The following is a 19253-nucleotide window of genomic DNA, read 5'->3' as shown; positions in this document are numbered from 1 at the left end:
TACATTATTATTTGACAATCAAAGAGATGAAATGACAGGACTGAAGACAATAATTAAAAAAAAAAAAAAAACAAAATCTAAAACGATTTAACGATTCAGATTTATTCAAACGGTTAAGGAACATCGGTTGATAGCTGATAATTTTATACAGATGATAGCATAAGAGAGATACCCGACTGAAACAAATAAATATTTATACTACAACAGGCTTTCTGCATGGTAATATTTCTTATTGACGAATATTTATAGAATTTATTTCAGATGTACCAGCAAAGTTTTCAACATCCAAAAACGGGACGCAAGTCATAATTATGGGCCCATACAGGTTCAATAAAGTTCGCAGCGCTGGCCCACAGTTTAGATGGAGGTGTACGAAGAACCCTAAAGGGTGTAGGGCACTAGCTTATACATATAACAATAGGATCATAAGAGCTGATAGGAATCATAATCATTGAAGGTGACATGTTTGTACGTGTTACCTCAGATTTGCAAGGGTGCTTACAATTTAGTTCTGTTACTCATGATTAGAGTGAAGGAATAAGAATGATATTTTGTTAAACTTATAATTTTTTTTATTACGTCTGGAGTATTATTATCACCGTCCGGTTTTTTAGTTAAACGAAAGCAAATTGTGACTTATGAAAATTAATGAATAAATGCGTTTTGTTATCTCAATAAAATGTTTTATACTAAATGTTAAATATATTGATTGTTTAAATAATTTAGTTGTTTTATTTAATTTCCCGTATTTTATCAACCCACCGCGACCGGCGTGAAGGACTGAAAATGTTATTAATTGGAATAGTTACTTTATAACAATTTTTACATATTCTTCTTTCCATAAATTTTGTCAAGTTTTATGTTAGTTGATGCAATAGCGATGTATAAAGAATATAATGTACATTACTTACTACTTTTATAAGCAACTGGTGCATCTATCACTGCCACATTTCAATATTGTTTATATATATACTAAAGAACGAATATTATATTCTCTTAAAACAAATTGGAATTTAAAGATTTATATTTTCAGAAATTACGTTCGTACCCTCGAGAAACGGTAAGAGCATATTATGCATCGGTAAATTCCGATACGGTGTGCACGGGACCCGCGCGAGGGACCGTAAGATAACCTGGCTGTGCACCAAGAAGTCGATGGGCTGTCGGGCGAAGGTCGTCACCTTTGATGATGAGATCATTTCTATGACCACTCATACGCACGATTGAATGCATTGAATGTGTAAAGCTGAAATGATTATAACGCGCTTCATTAAAGAAACGAATCTTCAATGGCGGCCAAAGCTGCCACTGACATATTATGGTAGGGTCAGTAAAAAAGAAAATAAAAATAATGTACTTAAATAAAATAAAATAATGGCTAATTATTTTATTAATTATTTCAAATTGTTTATTGACAATCTTTTTTGTTATTGTATTTGTGTATTTATATGAATTATTATATTAACGTGTACAGAATGCAACAAAATCCCCATAATACTTGTAATGAGCCCATAAAACTGAACAACTTTTCCCAAAGAACATATTTTGTCAAATTCCAATAAAACGATATTTACTATCGCAAATACATAATTGTCATTGTAAATTTATGATAAAAACTATTATAGGGAAAATCAAATACGTGATTTTACTTTTCCCTATTTTTTTGCATGCCGTACGGCCGTGCGTAAGCGAGAGGGCATAAGCGCCGCCATTTAAGATTCGTTTCTTTAATGAAATGCGTTATAACTTATACCGCGTTACCGGGAATTAAAACTTTACTTTTCATAGCATTATATTTTTAATCGGGTAGATGACGTGGGTAGTTCCATAAGCACTTAAACCAGAAAAAGTAATAGTTTTTTGTTGAATTAATGTTTTTAATTTGTAATGTTAAATAATGTTTGTTTTATTTAGTGTACATTAGCATTTTATTTAGAAAATATTAAATGTTCATGAATGCATGAATGAATGCACATTTTTCATGATTAGTTATGTAAATAAAACGGATTTATTATCAGGGAAACGGATTAATTTTATTACTTTGGTTGCATACAAAATTAGTAAAAATGCTTAATTGTAATAAATACATAATAAATATATTTTTGACTATATCTGTGTATTGATATTTTTGTCAATAAATAAAGCGCATCACACACGGTGAAGATAATGTAAAATATATATTATCTTAGAGCATAAAGATACTTAAGATACTGTAATATTTTATATTAGAGAATCTTAACATAAAATATTATAGTATCTTCACCGTGTGTGATGCGCTTAAGTGTAACCAGGAGATAGAAATACTGCTTTTTTTGCGTTCTTCTATTCATTGTGTTTGAAATTATAAATGTGTTCTTCTTGCACAATTTTCAGTATATTTCGATTCTACAAATAGAGGCAGTCAAGCGCTTTGTATGGGCCAATATAGATACAATAAACACAGTTCGAGCAAGATGCCAAAGTCCCGTTGGAACTGTATTAGAGCGAAGTTTGGATGCAAAGCAACTGTTCTGATGATAGATGATGTGGTTATAAAGGTTTTGAATGATCATAATCATTGAGCGACTTTGGCGCGTCCGTAGCTTGAGTTCAGCATTGTACAATAGACGAGGAGCTGCAATCGTTACAGTATGTTGCCACATGCATATTACGATTTATTCTAATCACTTACGCCCTTGGTATTTTTGTATGGAGACTAGCTGTTGCCCGCAGCTTCGCTTGCGTGGAAAAGATAAATTTTCATGGTATAAGTTTTCATCCCTTATTTTACCCCTTTAGGGGATGAATTTTCTAAAATCCTTTCTTAGGGGACGCCTACGTTATGACATCCTACCTGCATACCAAATTTCAGCCCGATACGTCCAGTGGTTTGGGCTGTGCGTTGATAGATCACTATATCAGTCACCTTTGAGTTTTATATAATATTATATAGATTCCACGCTGCTGAAGTCAGATAGACGAAGCGCTGTAATCGCTTCCGTATGTTGACACATGTATTTAACTTACTCATGATCAAATTTTACTTTCACAGTATAATACTGAAAATATTGTTCTGCTGCTTGTTAAAATAAAACGAACAGATTTTTTAATATTAGTCAAAATTAGCTCCACATTTTGCCGTGGATGTAAATGGTAGCTAGGGCTTTAGGGTACGGTAGGATACGTAGTAGTAATGTAGAAATAAAGAGTGAGTGAGTGAGGTAAGAAGTTATTCAAAAGTAATAAATCTGAAAAATTAAGTAATAAGTAAGCGAAAATATGAAAAGTAGTCAGTATTGATAAGTTTAAGTTAAAAAATTCTAATGTTCTTGGACATTTCTGCATTTGTCATACGATCTTCACTGTAGGTACAACAACACTAGTTATGGACCAAATAATGTTTTCAAAAATTTAATGCATGCTATATTAGAGTTTCGGAGCTATTAATTGAACTCATATGGAAGTAGCACTGTTTTTATTTGTTATAAAATTGTATTAATTCATCAATTAATATTTATAGCAATGTATAATTAAAATGGACCCCAATTATATTGTGCTATTATTGCGAATATTGTATTTTTTTACAACCGAACCCATTTATAATTCTGTCAAATATATCATACCAATTAATTCTGGTTTCAATATTTTTTTTTTATTAAAATCGCCCCTAAAGATATATTACTTTACTAACAAGCTATTCCTTTACAGTGAGATTCGAGACCACCCGCTTCGGCAACCCAGTCATGGTGGTCGGCAAATACCGCTACAATAGGTGGAGCTACAGCAGAGGCAGCCACGTGCGGTGGACCTGCGTGAAGAACCAGGCCGGTTGCCGGGCAACCGTCACCACCGTGGACAACGTCATAGTCAAGCTGAAGAACTTCCACACACACATGTGATCTGGGATGTAGCAGCGACAGCTGTATGGAATATTTTCAATATAAACAGTTAAGACTCAAAAAATTAAAAGATCAAAAATGTTCGAGCGTTGTGTAACACTAAACATTTTTTCGGCAATCCGTTTCATGCAAATTTGCACCTTTTTTCGTTGCAGTAATGTTCAAAGTCTATTGAGTACGGTCATTAGATAACTCTGCCTCATAGTGTAGGTACTAGGTAGAGTTTTGCTTTGGACATTTTTTGAGCTTGATTGTGAGTCTAGTTATTTATTGTTTTTCAATGATTGAATTCGAATGTTTGGTGAATGTTTTGTTTTGGAGATGAGGTGGCGCTGACCAATGGCGTTCGCAAATTTATTATATCGTAGCATTTTGATAAATGCTGCTCATCTGTTGGTCAAATATGTTTGTGTGTGTGTATGTGTGCAGTCACAACTATCTTTAAGATATTTTTTATTATGATAACGGATTATATGGTTTGTCTACGAAGTAATATTTATAAATGGTAACTATTATTATTCAAAGTATCATTTTATAGTCTTTTATTTGAATCACAGGTTGTCGATTTAAGTCGCTGTTACCGATAAAGTTGTCTTTTTTCCTGTATACATAATTATGTAACTAATGTAATATTATATTTTTTGTATTTTTCTGGTTGTCAGCAATAACTATAATTATTATGCTCTTTTAAATAATCAAGAATATTTTTTCTGAGAAATTTAAAAATAAGGGTAGCATTTGGGTGTATATAAATTGCTTTAAATAAATGCAAGATATATAATATATTTTAAATGTAGTATTTCATAATACTAGCAATACTCAAAATGCTTTTACACAATATAATTTTAAGTATGATGTAATTCTAAACAGCCACATTATTATCAAGTATTTTACTGTAAATTGTAGGTATTTGTGATATTAGTAGATTTAGGAAAACCGCAAATATATTAGACATATATTTTAAAGTTCAAAATAATTATCTATGAGTAATATAGTCACTTTTTCATTCTTTTTGATGCTATTAGCGTTAATTGCATTTATTAGTATTTTTAATTGTCTAGTAAAGCTTATATTAAATAAGAAATAAAGTTTGATATTTTAAAACAGTATTATAATCATATAAGAATGAATATAGAATAGTAATGGATAAATATATCTAATAATAGTGATGGGGTGAAATCTTCCTTGCCTAGTTCTGTGTAATTTGCTAAAAAAACTGTCTCATTTTGTATTGTCATATGTATGGAAATACGCGTGAGTATGGTCGGCAGTGTTGCCAGCAAGACTAAAATAAAATTTGCTAAATGGCTGTTAAAATTTTGCCAAAATTTTGCTAAAGGATTTATAATTAAGCTAAATATTTTGCTAAAAATTTTTAATGTCAAATAAAACGACATTTTACTTAAAATTTTATTTATCCAACACATTTATTTACACATATGTAAATAATGACATCATAAATAATAACATCTCTTATTCGAGTGTGTTATTATCAAATAAAATATTAATATCTTGGTCTTCATCCGCAGCCGATAATGTTGACGTAGACGTGGAAGCCTCATTGCCAAGACTATATATTTCCTTGGTGCCTATAGAGCGCAGTACATTATCCGGAACTGTGTAAGAGTAGCAGCATTTTCCTGCCCTCTTTAGGCCGAATCTTATGTATAAAATGGCATTTAAAGTTTTTACCGACAAACGGTTGCGAAGCTTAGTTTTGACGACATTCATTTGGCTAAAAACACGTTCTATTTCCGCGTTGGAATGTGGTAGTGATAATAATGATATTGCCAGCTGTGATAAATCTGCAAAAGGGTTATTACCAGCTGCGTCTTTATAATCCATTACTTCATTCCAGAATTCCAAGGTGGAAGTTGTGCATGTCCATGAAATGTCGACTAAATTTACGTATGCAAGGTAGCAAAACTGTAGTTGGTTTCATATGGTTTAACTTTTATTATATAATATTTTATATGCTAAAAAATAAGCTATATAATGTAAAAATATGCTAAATTTAGCATAAATTATGCCAAATTGGCAACACTGATGGTCGGTCTAGCTATGAACGGTTTTATGAATTTCCATACATATGACAAGCGCGACTGACGTACGCACTGACGGTCGGTGAACCTCTGCAACCGGCTTTACATTTATACAGTCATATTTATATTTGCACCATGTAAGCATTGTGTAAATTTAATGCTTCCAATAAGTACGAAATAAGTCAATGTTTTTAGTCTTATTCAGAGTAAAGTATTCTTTTATAAAATCGTTCTATAAATCGAAACCCTGGTCTCAGAGATGCGGATAAACTGACTCACTAGATAATTTGATTGAATAAGTAACGTGCAATTTAATAAGAAGAAAATCGCATGGTGGGTTTTAAGGAATGATATCTAAAATGATTAAAACAATTTGAAAAATGTAGATTGTGACGATTTATGTGTACACAATTAATATGTATATTTTTATGTGAGACTAGGCCGGTTTCACACTTGCTGATAGTCTATTCGACACTTTTTGACATATATAATACCATAACACTATTATTTATATATATACATATTTACAAGCTAAATATAACATATCCAGAAGTTGTGACTCCAGCCATAAAGGTCTGTTTCTCAGTCATTTTCGTAAAGCAGCAATAATAGAATGTAGCTCTATCTCATGCTATTCGGAACAAAAGAAAGGGACAACTATACTGTTAGCTCGAAATTTGTAAATTATTTTCTTAGAATTTGGCATTGCAGGACAATGATGTTTCATGCATGGTAATGTGATTATGCTTTTACTAAATATAGTAAAACGAAAAAGTGAAATAAACATTTGAATATGTATTTGATTTGATTTTGATTTCATCTAGGTATTCAAATGTAAAGATCCTATAAAGAAAACGAATCAGACCTACATTTGTGTTGTAATTTATTAAGTTGTTAAGATTTAGGAAACAAAACTATAATTTAAAGATTTCTTACTGACCGGTTGGCTTAGTTGGTAGTGGCCCTGCCTTCCAAGCCAGAGAGTCGTGGGTTCGATTCCCGATCGGGGCAAATATTTGTGTGATGAACATAGATGTTTGCTCTGTATCTGGGTGTTAATTATCTATATAAGTATTTATTTAAAATTATATAAGTATGTATGTTTATCAGCCATCAGGTTTCCATAACACAAGCTAAAGAAAGTATGGGATCAGATCGTGCCGTGTGTGAAATTTGTCCTGAAATATTTATTATTATTTTATTTGCTTCATTATTTACAAAGATTTTAATTAACGAAATTGTCGTTTTAGGTGCAATTTTCAGTATCTCTCGGAGAGGCAACCCAGTCATACAGATAGGCGATTACAGGTTCAGTAAAGCGACAGGTTGTCACGGACCAAAAACAAGATGGGTCTGCATTAAAGAAAAGTCAGGTTGCCGAGCCAAAGTTTATACTATAGAAAATCTGATCGCTAAATATAACAGTAATCATAACCATTAATATTGAACGATACTATGTATTTTCTATTTAATGAAAAACTAGTCTTAATAACACTGTTATTAAGCTATTGCATAGCTTTTGTCTCAGACTGAGCGCGGCGCGGCGACCGAATGTAAAAATTCCGTAACGAAAATACCTGACACGGGGGGTGTTAGGTTTTTTCGTTACGGAATTTTCCAACCGGCACAGCGATGCGATGCTATGCAATAGCTTTACCGCGGCAGTCCTCGAGTGCCACACGTATTTTTATATATTTTAAAGAAACGATAGACATGCGCCTTATGCGGCTAGAAAACAATTCTAATTGTATATCCATACTAATATTATAAATGCGAAAGTAACTCTGTCTGTCTGTCTGTTACTCAATCGCGCCTAAACTACTGAACCAATTTTCATGAAATTTGGTATGGAGATATTTTGATACCCGAGAAAGGACATAGGCTACTTTTTATCCCGGGAAAATGACGTAATCCCGGAAATCCCACGGGAACGGGAACTATGCGGGTTTTTCTTTTGACTGCGCGGGCGAAGCCGCGGGCGGAAACCTAGTATTATATAATTATTTGCATTATTTGTAGAATTTTTGGTAATAATTTTTGATCGTTATTTTGTATGTATCTACAAATTGGAATAGTAAACAAGAATAAAAAACTACAAAATGATTTAATACTTATTATTGCAAACCATGATTTTACTATTTTTTTGAGAATTAATTTGAGAATTGATTTCAATATAACCTATTATAACCTATTATAATATAACCGTTTGTTTTAGTGATATTCACTACATCTCTGCGAGGTAACCCACTTATACAAATAGGTGATTATAGATTTAAACGGAAAACTTCATCTGGAGAACCCAAAATAAGATGGGTGTGTATTAAGGAGAATTTCGGTTGCAGAGCAAAAATACTAACAATAGATGGTGAAATAGCTAAATATAACAGTATTCATAACCATTAAAGATTATTGTATCAATATATGTTTCTTGTTTTCGTTTCTGTTTAGTACTTAATTTGGAAGAAACTAGGATGTTTAGAACACCACTTACGCTTAAACGAAATAATAAATATGTAAGTATATAGGAATTCAAAGAATTGTACGCAGCCTATATCTATCTACTTTTATTCTTCTTGATTATTATTGATTCAGTAAAATATGGAATAAGAATAGTATTAGGTAAGCAGGCAAATAAATAGGTAACAGATAAGGGTGTGGGTTAGGTTAGGTTCGTGTTTTAAGTACATAAAAAGGAGCCCCGGGGCTCCGTCGCCTCGCAACCGTCTTTTTTAGCACTATTGTCAATTGCAAGTAAGCCGTTAAGTTTAGTCTGGAACGAAGACACAAGCATCCACGATGCAAACTATACACGATCAGTACGCCACATTCGTGTATGCATTGTAATAATAGATTTCAAAACAGCAATACAGTAATATAAACGCGAGCAATGGAAAGACGGCGCGCTTATTCCGAAATATACACGATTAGTCCGCATGCGTACTGGCGCTGTATGTTTTGGAGCGCTATTCTTACTTACTTCACTACAAAGTATACGGAGTATTTGCGTACTACTGTTGTATATATTGGAAGAACTTTGTAAAAAAGTTATTTTCAAACTATACGTGATTAGTTTCACACCGTTGCGTGCTGGCCTTGTATAGTTTGGAAATACGCATCGTTGCCGAGTATTCCATCATTATAGGCGTTGTTAATAATGTTAATAGTAAACTATTGCACGCCTCATAAGCGAAGCGTTGAGGTGGGTACTACTGTCACTTCGCGCAAAACATCTGATTTTTCAAACTTAAAATGTCTTTATGTATCATACATTGCACTTGTAAGATAATACATACACACACATATTAAGAAAAAACACTATTTTTAACGTTCATGATATTTTTGATGTCATTTTTGTTATTTAAACTAGTTAAAAAACAGTTTAAAAAAGTTCTGTCTTGGACGTCCGTGTGTCTGTATGTGCGGATCCTTTTTCTTGTTAACACGATAGCGACCGAAATACTTTACTAATCGAGTCTTTTTTTTTCTCTTACGCTTGAGTATGCTCAGGAATAGAACCCTTTCATTTTTCAGGGTCTGATTCGATGTGGTTTAATTGTTATTAAATAAACAAAAATAATAATTAATAAATATTTATTAAAAAAAAATTATGAGGCGTGCACTTTTGGATTTTCCAAATTATTTTTTACTATTTAAGACGTTGTAATGAAGACTGCTATTTGTAAACTAACTTTGATTATTATTAGCTTCAAATATTCTGTATCAAAAACATTAACTACGAGAAAATTAATTATGTTAATACTTACTTAGATGTTAGTTTATGTGCCTATGTTTTTTACCTATAATGTACCAATTGTTTTAGTGATATTCACGACATCCCAAATGGGTAATCCAATTATACAAATAGGCGATTATAGATTTAGAAAGGCTAGTGGATGCAAAGAACCTAGAGTAAGATGGCTATGCATTAAGAATGGAGTTGGTTGCAGGGCAAAAGTTTTTACATTCAATGGTGACGTAACTAAATATAACAGTACACATAACCATTAATTTTATTTAATTTTTTGTGTTTTTTTTCTGAATACGAGTAAAATGTTAACATTTATATGGACGATGAATTTTTATTTCTTGATTGGTGTAAAAGATTGTTACAATAACTGGAAATATAGATGAGCCTTATTGTAATTAATTTGATTTTTCTTTCTATTTTTATCTTCAACCTTTCCTGATTCTGTAACTATTCTATTGTAATAGTAACACAGTCTGTTCAAAAACTTCTGTGAAAATCTAATACCAAAAAATATATCTTTCTTCTATTAAAAACGCCAAGGATTCTACGAAGTATTTACTATAACAATGTTGTTTTAGGTGCGATCTTTGCTACATCCAAAAGGGGCAACCCAGTTATCCAAGTAGGAATATACAGATTCAGGAAAGCGACCGGCAGTATTGGAGATAAAGTAAGATGGGTCTGCATCAAGGAGAATTCAGGCTGCCGAGCCAAAATGTTCACAATCGCAAATGAGATTGCTAAATACAATTATAATCATAACCATTAAATGTTTTTGTACAATTTTGTCGTTTCCTGTGTTAAATAAATTGTTAATTCATAATAAATAGTATCTAACAAGTAACAGTGCTTAGAACTTTTTGACGTGACAACGTCTTATAAGAGCTAGCGCGCACGAGCAACTTTGTCTCCGCAACTATTTTGTCTCTCCCATCAATTGTATGGGGAGTTGCGTCGCTACGTGCGCGCACTTTCATACTAGCCCATGGGTGGAGAGACAAAATAGTTGCGGAGACAAAATAGTTGCGGAGACAAAGTTGCTCGTGCGCGCTAGCTCTAATTCGATAAAGCCGGCTGCACGCACGAAAAAACATGACTCATGCGGCGTTGAGGCGTTCCATGTAAGGCTTGAAGTGCAAGCGAGAGCGCGGAACGAACGACAAAGAAGCACAATCTGACGTTATCACGTTCAACTATCGTCAGTAAACCGACTTTACAGACAACCATTTTTTCGTTGATTGTGGGGTCAATCAACTTTTTAACCGACACTACCATGTCCCAGCTGCTTTAGGTCTCAAATTACAGAAAAAATATAATTTACGTTTAGGTTGATACATTCCTAAATGATTATAATGCACAGTCAATTTTGATAATAAGCATTAAATTTACAGAAAAAAAAAATGGTAACTCTGTATACTATTTCTCGCCTCCCATGTAAAACGGAGCTGTCCCCAGAGAGAAGTAGATAACGTTAGTTATTGCTGCATGCTGAAAAGAAATTCTATGGAATAGCTCATACTTATCCGTGAATATTGCATAATTAAATAAAGTTTATTATATGTTGAAAAAAAGTGGAACAATCTTATTCTATTACATTTTTAAAAAGTGTAAAAGTTCTGTCCCTAATTTATTACATTTCAATGTGTATGCTGAGTTACCTGCCAAAACTACTAGAAAAGATACGCTAGATGTCGCTAGCTGTCGCGAATAGAATCCCGTGTCGCCTTAAGTCTTTGTCGGCGCGGTGGCATCTCTTTGACGTGAGCCGAACGCCGCCAGTTGCCGACCGTCTATCTGAGGAGTGCGCGTGTGTTTATTCGGTGTCAACGGAGTGACCGGATTATTTCGATAAAGAGGTAAATATTTTAATAATAATCAAATTAACTTCGAAGGTTGTGGGGTTTAAATTTTAAATGGTCAGGATAAATTTACCATGTGATGCGACAATTTTATTTAATAGGGTGTTACTTAAAAAATGTCTACTGAGTTACTTGTATGCCGCGTTACTGAAATGGTAACTCTAGAGACAAATTTGGTAACTCCTGAGACATTAAATGAAATTGTGATGTGTTTTATGTTTATGGTGAGGTATTAAGTCACGTAATTACTTTCAGATTACATGTACTATGGCAGTATGGCGTTAACGGCGGGAGAAAAACAGAAAAGATATAGAGAGAAACTTAAAAAGAATCCAGAAAAATACGAAGAGGCTAAAAGAAAGCACAGAGAACTGTATCATAAAACTAAAAGACTGGTTAAGGACTTGACTACAAAAGAAAAGCGTAATGCTAATATTATTTGGAAATTGCGACAGCGGCAATACCGCAAAAACAAAAAAAAACTTTAGAAAATCTCATGGCCACCACACCTCCCAGTTCACCAGTTTCCAGTTTACATGACATTTTAGTAGAGCAGCATCAACAAACACCACCAGCATCACCGGTAGTAGATTCAGCTAAAGTTAGGGGTCGCAAAAAAGTAAGGAAAGACCGAAGTAAGGTTTATAGGGAAAATGAGCATTTGAAGAAAGAAATTTCAGATTTAAAAAGAAAGGTTGAAAAATATAAGAAAAGGGCAAGTAGAAAAGCAAAGACAGATTCGGGAGATTTAAAAATATTTAAACGAATCAAAGAAATCCTGTGAAAAATATGACATTTTGGCTAACAGCATCAAGAAAAGCTATAAAGAGATTAAGAAACGAAGTTCTAAAAAATTTTGTCTCTGGAGTTACCAAATCTGTCTCTAGAGTTACGTTTTGTCCCATAATTTATAAACAGTTGTAATGATAATTAATGTATTGTTGATTTTCTAAGAATTGTTATTTTATTTTAATCATAATAGTAGAATATTGCCTTTGATCTCAGAAAATTTAAGCAAGTTACGGTATCTTGAAAAGATATAATAGAGAAAATAAGCATGTTTATGTAACGTTGGTAACGCAGCATACATGTGTTGTTTATAATTTAAGGTAAAACAGGTAAAATGATTACCATGGCATAGGTGCCAAATGATGTGATTTTGCATGAGAAAATAAATACACTAAAAAAATATATTAAAATGATTTTCTTTTTATTTATAACCTGATCAATTTTTTAGTAACTATGTAAAAACCATACCAACCATATTCCATTATGAAAAAACACAGAAAAAAAAATGTTAACCTATTTTCAGTGTCGGTAAAAAAGTTGATTGACCCTGTGAGATTTAGTTTTTATTGCTTAAAATTGAGTATAGTAAGAAGTCAATTATTATACTGTTACTTCAGCCAAGTAACAATATGACTGTGTAGTTGATTTGGTCCTTGATTAGAATAACTAATTTCGTCAATTCAATAAACAATTTCAGAGTGCGTATTCGCATTGTCCAGTCGAGGTCGTCCCATAATGAAGGTAGGGAGGTATAGGTTCAACCGATGGGGTGGCAGCAAGGGTGCTCTCACCAGGTGGATCTGTGAAAAGGACCACCAGGGATGCCGCGCGAGGATGACGACCAGTGGTGATGAAATAGTCAAGAGCCTAGCTAAACACAATCATTGATGTATGGTTTCGTAATTATAGAAATAAATTGACACGAGGAGACAGTCTGTTATTTTCAAAATAAATAAACTTTTCTTTCTTTCGAATCCCATTTTTCTATTGAATAGTGTTTTTAATGACCCCTTATTTTATGAAAAAGATTGCACTTTTATGTGTTGTTGATTTTAAGATAAACGTAAATTATGTCAATGTACACGAAAATTTCTGACAAGAAATAAACAAATAAGATTAAGTTGACAAAAGCTTATAAAAATGAACAATTTTTATATGTATTTTCTAAGTATATGCAATTGATTTCAGATGCTGTATACATAAGCTCTAGAAAGGGTAATCCAATGATACAAATTGGAGTTTATAAATTTAGAAAAAAGAATTCTCATACCCCAGCTAGGTGGGTTTGTAATAAGGAAGATTTTGGATGTCGAGCGAAACTTTCGACTATTGGCGAAGAAATCGTTAATTTGTATAATGTACATAATCATTGACTACACCCTGTTGCATGTAAATACAGGCATGTTTTCATTTAAAATTATTTTGTGAAAATGTATGTTTTATTGAACTGTTTGCTAACTACTGCGATGAGTGATGGAACTGCTTATAGGTTACTAGCTTTCCGCCCGCGGCTTCGCCCGCGTTTTCAAAGAAAAACCTGTTCCCGTAGGATTTCCGGGATAAAACCTATCCTATTTCCCGGGATAAAAAGTAGCCTATGTCCTTTCTCGGGTATCAAAATATCTCTATACCAAATTTCATGCAAATTTGTTAAGTAGTTAAGGCGTGATTGAGTAACAGACAGACAGACAGAGTTACTTTCGCATTTATAATATTAGTATGGATTAATCTCTTAAATAAAAGCACATGCGCATAATTAGTTCTATGTACTTAGTCACCTTAATGTTCCAGGACCTTTATTTATGCTTTCGTTTCGGGGAAATCCAGTATTATTGTATGAAGCATATCGGTCTAATTCCAGTACAACAATAGTAATAATAGCATCTTAAGAAAATTCTGCGAATCTATGAAAGTAATACTTATCGAGCATAAAGCATCGTAGTTTAAAGGGTATATTTTATATCAATTTTTAACCCACGCGTAGGATGACCTTAGATGATATTCTTCAAGATTTAATCAATCAATACCAAAGTAGATATATTGAAGGCCCAGGATGCAAAATACTAAAATTATACAAAATTAATATTTTTTATCTCTGCCGATAACATGTTTCGATGTTTCAGAGCCAATATTCGACTCTTCAAGGAATGGCAGACCAGTGATAAGGGTAGGTCCCTACCGTTTCAACATGTGGAGCTTGAGTAGGGGGAAGCCCCGCGTTCGGTGGATCTGTGTGAAAGTGCACTCTGGTTGCTCGGCAACCATCGTTACATTCGAAAATGAGATCATTAAACAAACACCCCATAATCACTGAAGATTTGCCGGTCTCAGCTACTGGATATGTTATGTTAAGCTTATTGTGCTTTCAAAATGTTAAATATGTATTATTACGCAGTACAAAACTTTGTCTTCGGGACATAAGATGTGATAACGTAATATTATACGGATAAGATTTCACCTGATAATTTTTTTAATAGATTCGATAAAATTTGAAAGAAAAAATACTAAGTAAAACTACTAATATAATATTTATCATGGAATTAAGCCGAAGGAGTCTATGGGTGGAGAGGATCTATAGAATGCAAATATAAAATAGATCGTAATATAAGTGATAAATGTTAATGCTTAGAATATATTATTTTAGTAAGTGAAGTGTCAATTGTTGTGAAGCGTTTGTAATGTGTGTTGACTAATTGTGAATAAATCCTGGTTGAAATACTCGCAAAAATGGAATATGTGCTCTTAAATCTATACTAATATTATAAAGCTGAAGAGTTTGTTTGTTTGTTTGTTTGAACGCGGTAATCACGGGAACTACTGGTCCGATTTGAAAAATTATTTCGGTGTTAGATAGCCCATTTATCGAGGAAGGTTATAGGCTATATATTATCATCACGCTACGACCAACAGGAGTGGAGCCACGGGGGTGAAACCGCGCGGAGCAGCTAGTTCTAGATATACTCATACATATTTATAATTTATAGTGACTCAATCAAATATACAATTAATAAATCTAGTTTTTTTTATTTACTAACCGCTACAGTCTATCCTATTTTCTTAAAACAATTGGCGATATATTAAATATAATGGTGATCTTTTTCTTGTATATGACCAAACTGACTTATTGCTTGTCCGACTTGAATATGACAATACCGGAATATAGTGGCGAATGCAGTAATTCCAAACAGTTGATAATTAACTATTAAAAAGCGATGCATCGTGCTAACTATAATATTATTTATCCAGTACAAGAATTAATAAATAAAATATAAACAATTTCAGTTGCCGCTTACACCCTATCACGGTTCGGCAAGCCAGTGATCGAGTACCAAGGACACAGGTATTACAAAAACTCCGGCAGTCGAGGGATGCGACTTCTATGGCGGTGTGTGAAAGCGAGGAGCAAGTCATGCAGGGCAACGATACATACTGTCAACAATATCATACTAAGCCTAAATAACCAACATTCGCATTGATGTTGCGAGAAATTGGTAGATAGATTGTATTCTTATGTTATGAGACATTGGAATTGTCGCTTAAAGGAATTTTTGTCTCGATTTTGATTCTGAAGGCCTCACAGAGCGAGCAAGAATGCGCAAATGCTTTCTCTCAAATAAAAGTAAATAGATCTAATCGTATCGGGTAGTAAAATCCGTATTGCTTCGCGAGGCTGCTCGCTCTGTGTAGACCTACCTTTTATTCACTTTTATTTAAAATAAGACAGTGCGCGCACGAGCAACTTTGTCTCCGCAACTATTTTGTCTCCGCAACTATTTTGTCTCTCCCACCTATGGGCTAGTATGAAAGTGCGCGCACGTAGCGACGCAACTCCCCATACAAATTGATGGGAGAGACAAAATAGTTGCGGAGACAAAGTTGCTCGTGCGCGCTAGCTCTAAATGTTTAAAAGAATTATTTTTACACATTCAACATATTATATGTATATATTGCTATGTAGTCATTGATACACCAAAGAATTGATTAAGGAAGGTAAATAATTGTTTAAGAATGGTCGAGTCTTAAATGTTTGATTACAAACGTTTCTCTATACATAGTTTGAAGCGTTGTTAGATTTAGGGCCGATTTTTCAATGCTTGGATAAAACTTATCCGTCCAATAAAGTATTACACGATAATATTAAAATGTCACGTAAACTTTCCAATACGGGCAATTAGAATACGTTTTTAAAATGGTAGTTTTATATTTTCGACGAATAAGTTATAACCAAGGAATGAAAAATCAGCCCTTAGAGTGCTATTTTTATTTATGGATCTCTTTAAGTTAGTAATTCGTCATCGTATCCTGAATTGAGAATATGATAGTAAAGTGAATATAGCAGTATTAGTTACCAAAATCAATGAAACCATTCCAGAGACTCGATATATTTTGTTTATTGTCAGTATTCACTGAATTAAATTATTTTGAATTGATATTTGAAACTAACAAAACAAGAGATGATCTCAAATATTAAGAATATTCAGAAATATCAAGAAGTTCAGAATATTACTAGTCCCAATGTGAATAAGAAATTCTAGCATCAATGTTCTTATTTATAAAATTATTGTCACTACTGAAAATATAAGTTAAATGTTTAGGTTTTTAAGTCGAATTTATGTGAATATCTAGTCATTGAGTTAAGTATTATTTATATAATTTTATTGTAAGTCAAACTTCAAACAAACTCTTGCATATTCTGCAGTTTAAAATATTTTAACATTCCTCTTTTTTTTATTTGAATTGGGTTTGCAATAAATGTCTTTTACAATTTCATTTTGTTCTTATTCAATTTGGTCCCTACAGCATCTTTACAAATCCTATGAAGTTTAGAATAACGGGAAGATAATATAGGAAAAGTCATAAACAAGTATTCTTTTGCTCTTTTTTCTTTGATACCATTACTAACATGGGCGTAGCTAGCCATGGGCTCAAGGTGGGGCAACGATAAAAAATAATATGTAACTAACGACTATACCCGAAGTCTTATCCCGGTCTTCAAAGTTTGTAAAGGAAAAAAAGAAAACCGTTATAGGATAACTTTGTTGTCCGTCTGCCTGTCTGTCTGTCTGTTGAAGATATCAAACGCACGAGAGAGGGTCGCATGGAATCAAAACTAGTAGCTTCAAGGGACCGTAGTCGATATGAATTGAAGCATGATACCACCAAATGTTCGTTCAATGTTCGTTCGTTCGTTCAATGTTCCTTCATTGATCAAGGGTCTTGACTCTTGACAGACAGACAGTCGGACAACAAAAGTGAAATTGGATCGGATTCGACTTTCTTGTTCATGTTCATGTTCATTTTCATTTTCACGTGAACGTGAACATTTTCATTTTCATTTTCATTTTTTGTGGGTTAGCCCACTACTTTACTCTTTTTTCTGTCACCAAAGTTCATATCATGTAACATAGAAGCCTCAGATATTTTTTTTTCGTGTGTAATTCGAATTATCCAACACACTATTTTATTGTTCATCTACCACCACACTCACGAAATACATCCAAAAGTGTGTCCCTATTTTCAGCCGTTTGGGCGCTGGGCGTATGACAATTTATTAATCAGTCAATTTAGAGGTAAATAATACACACAAACGACCAACAAAAGGAATACGCTTGTGTACGCATGGGGTCAATTGTGCGCAATTTTTTTTGTTTAGTAGTAAGTTATATTAATTCATATTTACTTTCAGCACCAATATTCACGTTATCATGTAGAGGTAAACCAGTGCTGGTCTTCAGAGGCTACAGATACGGTATACACACTCGAAGAGACGAGACCGATATCAAAATTCGCTGGGCATGTACCAGCTCCAAAGATGGACGACGCTGTAGGGCTTTCATCGTCACCTCGGATAACTATGTTGTCAATTCTGGCGGGAAACACATACATTGAATGTTTATTATATATTGCATCACAAACAAATAATTGGTGATTATACGAACTTACCTGTAAGTGAAGTTCAATCGAATTTTCACCTGGGTTCGTCTTTCGAGATAAGCAAATGCTATTATAGTACATGTACTTAGTAACGCCCAGCGATCGCCATTTGCTAATCTCTCGGACGAAGACAAGTGTAAATTCGATTGAACTTCACTTACAGGTAAGTTCGTTTAATCACCAATTATGTTTGTGATGCAATATTGTTATGTAATAAAGGATGTTTTTGTTATGGCCTTGAATTTGTACTTATTAAGTGGCTTCAATTTGCGAGAATCAAGACTTTTGAATGGATAAATGCTACTTCATTTATATCTTAGGACGAGGGAACTCTCTAACGTTATTTTCACTCTTTTTGTTGTTATGTTATCTAACTTATATTTTATTTCACATTGTTATAAGTCTATCCATTCTAAAACTGTATTGACATCGGATACCAATTAGGATAGAAGAGAAAATAACACATTTAAATGTGTAAAAGATCCTGGACGTTGATATCACTATGTTCTGGGGACCCTTAAGATTATTGATTTTGTTGATGATGATTATTATTTTGGTGCTTTAGAAAAGTTTTTTATTAATAAACAGTTTCACACCAACCAGTAGCTCATAAGATAGTAACTGTTCTATTGTTCTAGAATTGTAATCTATACATTGTTTACAGGATCTACCCTCGAGAAGACGGCGCGCGGGAATCTGGCTAAAATCTATAACGGATATAGGTATCTATTACATAATGTCAGCAGTAACGGCTACAAGATGACGTGGAGATGTGACAAATGGAGGACCGCTAAATGCCGAGCGTATTTTACCACGTTTGATGACCAGGTCATCAGAATACGGGAGAATCATAATCATTGATGTGGTGTTTTGTTTATAGCTTCCTTGGGCCGGCGCAGATATGGCAAGGCGCAGCGAAGCGCATTTCCCATTGTTAAACTATTATCGACATTGATCTCATTAAAATAAAATTCAAAATAAAATAACAACAATTTATTTCGGG

The 19253-nt window shown here is 33.4% G+C and overlaps 1 protein-coding gene across 36 annotated transcripts in view; it reads left to right on the top strand.

Annotated features, from left to right (window-relative positions):
- LOC149488327 (uncharacterized) overlaps positions 1-19253 on the top strand; it is a 302595-nt gene that overhangs the window by 77034 nt on the left and 206308 nt on the right. The window contains exons 5-6 of one of the 36 annotated variants that reach the window (XM_089694985.1): positions 7171-7293; positions 8136-8338. The exons of 34 other annotated variants lie outside the window; for them this stretch is intronic. In XM_089694985.1, coding sequence (XP_089551111.1) covers positions 7171-7293; positions 8136-8323 — 311 coding nt within the window. In that variant the 3' untranslated portion in view covers positions 8324-8338. Of the gene's footprint in view, positions 1-7170; positions 7294-8135; positions 8339-11782; positions 12031-19253 lie in introns of those variants that run through there. One more of the 36 variants, XM_089695025.1, reaches the window with a different exon arrangement.

The sequence above is a fragment of the Colias philodice genome, chromosome 5, assembly GCF_061535455.1.
Source record: "Colias philodice isolate Cphi_HAF_F1 chromosome 5, ilColPhil1 Martin Lab GWU primary, whole genome shotgun sequence".
Classification (NCBI taxonomy): Eukaryota; Metazoa; Arthropoda; class Insecta; order Lepidoptera; family Pieridae; genus Colias; species Colias philodice.
The sequence above is the reverse complement of the archived record's forward strand: the minus strand, read 5'-3'. Positions and strand labels throughout refer to the sequence as shown.